This window comes from Plasmodium sp. gorilla clade G2, assembly GCF_900097015.1.
Source record: "Plasmodium sp. gorilla clade G2 genome assembly, chromosome: 13".
Lineage (NCBI taxonomy): Eukaryota > Apicomplexa > Aconoidasida > Haemosporida > Plasmodiidae > Plasmodium > Plasmodium adleri (nom. inval.).
In genome coordinates this window covers 97,009-105,000 of record NC_041705.1, presented here as the reverse complement: position 1 = coordinate 105,000, position 7,992 = coordinate 97,009, and the positions used below count along the sequence as shown (strand labels likewise).

The window sequence follows — 7,992 nt, the reverse complement described above, 5'->3', positions numbered from 1 at the left end:
AAAAAAAAAAAAATGATTATTAAAAATTATAATAACAGCATCATTATATATATATATATATATTAATATATGTATTATAATATTTATTTTATATGACATAATATAGACTTCATATTATTCAAAAAAGAAAAAAATATATACATACATATAATATATATTTAATATATATATGTATAATATATTTTATATATTTATATATATATATTTTTTTTTTCCTAGTATTTTGTTTAAAAAAAAAAAAAAAAAAATGTATTTATTTATATAATAATATTATATATATAAATAATACTTATGTATAGATTTTTAATATTATTATAGCATATATAAATTAATAAATATATAAATATACATAATAAAAATAATAATAATTATTATTATTAATAATTTTATTTTATTTTATTATTTTATTTTATTTTTTTTTGTTTTAATTCTTCATTTTATAATATTTTATTACATAGTATTATTATTAAATATGTTTAAATATTTTTTATATGTTGTCCACTTTATTGTATCTCAAGGAGTTTCTTCAAAATCTTAAATATATTATATGAAAAATAATTTTTTTTTTTATATTTATATATAATTATAATAATAATATTTATTAATTTTTTCACTTTTATATTTATTTTGTATAATTTATATATATTTTTTTATTTTTTTTGTTATTTTGAATAAAGGTATTTAATTATTATATATATATATATATATATATATATATATATAATTTTTTTTTTTTTTTTTTTTTTTTTTGCCTTGCTCATATATATATTATATATTTTTCCATATTTTTATATGTGTATGTTACTATTTAAATATTTTCATTTTATTTAAGAAAGAAATAAAAAAAAAATTAAAATATAAATACAATGTATATATTTATTTATATCACATAAAATATAGAATTAAGAATACGTCGTATATATTATATATATATAAAATTATCTAAATGGTGTTTATATATATGTATATATATATATATATATATATATATATATATATATATATATTTTTTTTTTGTATAGTTTATATATATATGAGAAAAAACTTTTAGTAGTATATATATTATTATGTTAGTTTATATACTTATATTTTATATTATTTAGAAAAAAATAAAAAAAGAGAAGATACATATATATATGTATATATTTATATATTTATATGTTTATATGTTTGTATCTCTTAATTTTTGAATTTAGTTATGTTTTTCAAATTAGCTGAAAATTTTTATATTTTTATATTTTTATATTTTTATATTTTTATATTTTGTGTTTTATATAATAATAAATTAAAATGTGTATATCAATAAATAAGTAAATATATATAAAAATATATATATATATATATTATATAATAGATTTATTCATTCATGTACTTATTTATTTTATTTATGCCGAAAATTAGACAATTTTTTTTTTTTTTTTTTTTATATAGAATTAGTATGATTTTTTGTTAGTATATTTTTTATATGTTTTAATATAATTTTATGGTACTAATATAATATGTATTTATAAATAAAAATATATATATATATATAAATATATATATTTATTTTTATTTTTATTTTTTTTCGTTAAAGACGAAATGATTTATAAAGAGAACAGAATTTTATGAAAAAATATAATATATATATATATTATTTGATATATATATATTTTTCACACATAGCAATATTTATATGAGAATGAAAAAATGACTTATGTAGAGACGAGTAGCTTATATTATGGAAATGAAAAAAAGGAAGGTAATATAAAAGAGAAGAGAAGAATATACCCAGTTAGTTTAATTAAAATAATATTGATTGTATTATTTTTGTGTTTATTTAAAAAGAATGATGTTACTTTATGGAGAGAAAAATATTTTTATGAATATAATAATAATAATAATGATGAAACAAAATGGATAGCGCCTCTTTTTAGTATTAATAATTTTGTTAAAGAAAAATGTGGGAGTTTTTTATATATGTATATTTTTAATATAAAAAAAGATGGAATTTTAAATGTAGAAAATATTTTTTTAGATACATTTGATAATAATAATTATTATTATAATGATAACACATGTTATATGTCCAATAAAAGAAATTATATGAAAATAAAAAATTTATGTATTTTTGGTTATATGTCCAATAAAAGAAATTATATGAAAATAAAAAATTTATGTATTTTTGGTTATATGTCCAATAAAAGAAATTATATGAAAATAAAAAATTTATGTATTTTTGGTTATATGTCCAATAAAAGAAATTATATGAAAATAAAAAATTTATGTATTTTTGGTGATATATCCTCAAATTTTGGAAATATAAAAGATGTTGATTATTCTTTTAGTGGAAAAAAAAGATATAGAATTTTACAAGAAATAAAAAGAAAAGATTCGAGAGGAAAAAGAGGAGATAAAGAGAAAAATGAATCATATATTGAAAATTCAGATAATTATGATGATTATAACGAATTTGATGATTCAGATGATGGTAATAAAAACCAGATGCCAACAGCTTCTAACGAAGTTTCTGAAGGTATAATATTTTTTTGTTTTATTTTCATTTCAGCTACTATGTTACAGTTTATATTATCAAAAATTCATAAATTTAATATTCCAGTGTCAGTTATATGGTTTTTATATGGAATGATTACATATGTGATAGCTAAGAATTTCAATATGTTTGAAGAGAATACATTACATAAATCTATAATTAATGCTAGAAATATTGATTCTTCTGTTTTATATTTTATTCTTTTACCAATATTATTATATGAAGCTACTCAAGATATAAATTATTATGCATTTAAGAATTTTTTATATGGAGGAATAGGTTTAGCTGTTGTGGGTGTAGGATTACAAGTAGGTATATTAGGTATATTATTTTATTATTCTTTTATGTATAGACAAGAACAGAGCCCTTTATCTAGTAGTTTTTTATTAGCATCTATATTATCTTCTACCGATCCTGTAGCTGTGTTATCTATATTAGGTGTTGTAGATGCACCGTCAAAAATAAGTTCTATGTTTCATGTAGAATCTTTAATAAATGACGGTAGTTCAGTGTTATTATTTCAATTTTTTTTTTATTTAACTATAGGATATAAAGCGAATACATCTCAATATGCTGTGTTGTTTGTGAAATTATTATTTTTAAGTCCTGTTTTTGGTATTGGTATGGCTATGATTACATTTGCATGGATAAATTTATATAGAAAACATTATTATAATCAATGCTTAGCTACAATAACAATGTGTTATTTGTGTTATTTTGTATCTGAATATTATTTGAATTTATCAGGTCCTTTATCAATTGTATGTTATGGATTATTTATTAATGCATATGGTCATATAGCATTAGATGAGATAGCTCAAAGAAAACATAAAGAAATTGTAGAATTATTAGCTTTAATGGGTAATTCTAGTATTTTTATTATATCTGGTATTATATCATTTGGAATGATGGAGAATGTTTTTAAAGATAATTTATATTTCTTTTTATATATTGCTTTGACATATGTATATTTATTAATAGCACGTACTGTTATGATATTAATATTTACTCCCTTCCTTTCAAAAATAGGATATGAAGTTAATTGTAAAGAAATTATGTTATTAATATGGGGTGGCTTAAGAGGTGGTATTGTATTAGTATTAGGATTACGTATAGAAGCAGAAAATAAAATAAATGAAAAACTAACAAAAGAATTAGCTTATTATATAAGTGGTAGTGTATTATTAATACTAACAATTCAAGGTTTAACATTTGAATGGTTATATAGATTTTTAAATATATATCCTCCTAATCCTTTTCGTATTGTCTATTTAGAAAAGGTATTAAAAATGATTGATTATAATTTTTATATAAGAAAAAAGAATTTAAAAAATTATTGGCTATTTAAAGGAACGAATATTTTACATTTTTCTAGTAAAATTGTACCTGAGCTATATTGGAGGAAGATGAATAAATATGGTGAGTTCGATTTAAGATTACCTGATATATATACATGTCTTCAGGATATACGTACATGTGATATATCTTTCTGGGAGAGAGCTTATGACTCTCAGACTGTTATAGAAAGTTTCGATGATTATTCATCTAATGAAAAAAAAAACAGGACAAATAATAAAGCTCAAAAAAGTGAAATATTGAATTGTGATATGAAGGCTAGGATCATGAATGAAGCTAATGAGGAAAATGAAAATGATATAGTATGTGAAAAGGAGGGGTTCAAAAATGAAAGAGATAATAGTACAAAAAATGAAAAAAATGAAAAGAATTATGACAATAATGAAAAAAATGGTGACAATAATGATAAAAATGATGACAATAATGATGATAATAATAATATATATATCCATACACATAACAATACAAATCTTAGTAAATTACCTTATGATGAATATTATAAGAAAGGAAAAAAATTTGAAGATAATGAAAGTATCAATTTCAGTGCTAAAAAAAGTGTATATGAAAATTTGAGAGACAAAAGTAATTATCTTAATGACTTAACAGCAAATGAAGATACTAGTGATGTATATAGTTATTTAAATAAAAATACATATAATAATATGAGTAATATATATGGTGGTTATAATTATTATAATAATATAAATAATAATAATAACAATAATAACAATAATAATAATAATAATAGATATAGAAGTTTAAATTTTATTAGTAGAAAACTTAGTGTTGAAAATACCTATAAAGGAGAAATGAGAATTAATGTAATAAGAAATCATGATAATTATTATAGTAGTTATGATGATGAAGATCATAATTATAATAATCTCAATAGATCATTATCATCTAAAAATTTCGATCATTTCAGCAATAATCTAAATGAATTTACAGATAATGGATCGTCATGCTCTGATAAAGCATTAGATCATATAAAAATAAAAAATTTGAATGCTTTTAATTTTGATAAAATAGCTGTAAAGGACTATGACAAATTAATAAAAAAAATGAATTATAGAGAATTTAAAAGAGCAAGAACAGGGAAAGAAGAAAATTTTAATGTTATAGATAATATTGTTAATAGTAATAAAGAAACATTTAATCCGAAATATAATCTTAGATTAATTGAACATGCAACCCATTTGCCAAAGACATTAAGTGATAATTTATTAATTAAAAGTAGTATGGAACAGGAAGATGCATATTGTAAAGATGAAAAGAATAAAAAGAAGAATAGAAAAAAAAATAAAAAAATAATAAATAAAAATTATGATCCATATGATAAAGATAAAAAGAAAAATTTCTTATCATTTAGAGCAGATGATAGTGAAGACGATGAACATATTGATAATAATAATCCTGATAGCAGCGAAGAAGAAGAATTTAAAAAAAAAAATAAAGAAAAAAGTATAAAAAAAAATAATAATAATAATAATAATAATAAAATACGTAACAATAATTGTAGTGATAATGATGCAGATGTAGAAGAAGTAGAAGTAGAATCAGATGATATAAGCAATATAAATTATGGTAATAGAACTAAAGAAGATGTAAACTTATTAAATGAATATAAAGATATAAAAAAAAAAATTGATGATAAAAGTGATTATTATGATTCAAAAGAAATTTTAAATTTAGATGAAACAAATAAAGAGTTAATTATGAGTGATAATTTTATAGTGAAAATTCCTGTTGATATATCTAATGATGATAGAGATATGATAAAAAAAAAAATGAATACAAATGAAAATACAAATACACTATCGGTTGATGTTCTTTATAATGATGATAATAAAAATATAAGTAATGATAATAAAAATATAAGTAATGATAACAAAAATATAAGTAATGATAACAAAAATATAAGTAATGATAATAAAAATAAAAGTAATGATAACAAAAATATAAGTAATGATAACAAACATATAAGTAATGACAATTGTGATAAATGTGATGATATTAATAATAATAGTAGTCATTATAATAAAGAAAAGGAAGCTAATTTCAATGAATATTTAACATATCAAAATTTATTTGCTCTACAGAATGAAGATAATAATATTATAAATTTTTTTAATAATGATAAAAAATATAATTCAAAAAAAAGTTCAAAAAAACATTCTTCATATTGGAATATTTCAACTAAGGCAACAAATGGAAAGAGTCCTGTTTTATTAAATAATGAAATGGATAAAAAGAAAAAGAGAAGTTTAAAATTATTTAATAGAATTAATAATAAATCTTCTTGTAGTGCATGTTCAGGGGGTTTCAATTTTGGTCAATGCACTTCAAAAGCAAAAAAATGTGAGCATTATCATGAGCATGTTCATAAATATCATGCTGATAATAAAAAAAAAAAAAAAAAAAAAAATATGAAAAAAGAAGCATATAATGAAAACTCTTATACTAGTAGTAATAACATAAGAAAGGATGATAATGATAATAAAAATAGAAAAGACAATTTTGAATTTGAAAATGAAAATTGTAGTTTACCACGAAATAATACAGCTGATTTTACTGCACATAGATATGATACTGATCAAACAATAAATTTTGAATGTATTGAAGAAATGTGTCAAAAAAAACATGGAGGTATACCATTTTATAGTTTTTTAAAAAAACCCAAAATAAGAATAAAAAATAAATTATTTAATGAATTGAGAAGAGCAAGAAGTCATGAGAGTTATGTTAATAAAGAAAAAGCTAATAAGAAACGAGATTATATTAATTATAATACAATGAAAAAAAGAATGATAAGAAAAGAAAGAGAAGGAGAATTATATATTATGATATTTAATACATGTAGAGAATTATATAAAAAATTATATGTAAATGGTTTTATATCTGGAGAATGTTTATTAACACTTACATCTATTCTAGATTTATCAGCTGATTTTGCTATTAAAAAAGTTAGAATGAATCCTATAAAAGCATGGGCAGATGCATTTGATAAAGGAAGAAAACATAAAAGAAGAAGTACAAGAAGAAATAGTATAGATCATAGAAATGGATTTGAATATGAATTCCATATATTATTATCAAAATTAAAAATCAACAAAAAAAATTTCTTTTTCTTTTCTCCTAAGGTTATTAATATTTTTCTTGTATATGAACACTGTATGAAAGATCTACAAATTATTTTGTCATATGTTGATGTCCATCAATGTACATTAGATAAGGGAGGTATCACAATGAAACTATTATTAGGAAAGAATTTACTTAGAAGTTATTATAGAAATATAGAGCTAGCCAAAAATCTAATTCCTCATCTTGTTAGGAAATATAAAGACGTTGTAAAATATTGCCTTATCAAAATAGGAACTGATATGTTATTACATTTGAAAAAAACAGTAAGTAAAAAATAAACACAAATGTGTAAATATTATATATATGTATATATGTATATATATATGTATATATATATGTGTGTATATATTTATTATTATTTCCATTTTATAGATTGTAAATGAACAGGCAGCCAACGGACTACTCTTATCACAAGATAATGAAAAACTCAATGGAATTTTTGACGAGCAGCAAGTCAAAATTAATAGATATAGACCTTACTTGCATTATTTTTTAAAAAAAAATATTCTAAAAAGGTTTATAAAATGAACAAATATATAAATATAAATATAAATATATACATATATAAATATATATATATATATATATATATATATATATATATATATTTATATTTATATAATTGTTTTATTTTTTTTATTCCCGTTCGTCATTTTTAATCATTTGCATATACTATATATTCCGAATTTATATATCTTTTTTTTTTTTACATTATTTTTAATATATCCATATTTTTTATTTATTCAAATGTGTTATATATAGTAAGAATTTATATATATTACACATGTGAATATTTTTATTTATTAAAATATATATATAAATTTTTAAGATTTATTTTTTTATTTTATACTAAATAAAATAATATACAAAAAAAAAAAAAAAAAAAAAAAAAAACTTACATATTAAAAAATCACTTATATAAATTAAATAAAATATATATATATATATATATATATATATAT

The 7,992-nt window shown here is 18.6% G+C and overlaps 1 protein-coding gene across 1 annotated transcript; it reads left to right on the top strand.

Moving 5' to 3' along the window:
* Positions 1-1,689: 1,689 nt before the first annotated feature.
* Positions 1,690-7,558, top strand: PADL01_1302300 (sodium/hydrogen exchanger, Na+, H+ antiporter; the record flags this gene model as incomplete). Its single annotated transcript, XM_028683545.1, has 2 exons — positions 1,690-7,293; positions 7,403-7,558. 2 exons carry the CDS (start codon positions 1,690-1,692, stop codon positions 7,556-7,558), a joined length of 5,760 nt encoding a protein of 1,919 aa, XP_028539713.1.
* Between the last annotated feature and the right edge of the window lie 434 nt (positions 7,559-7,992).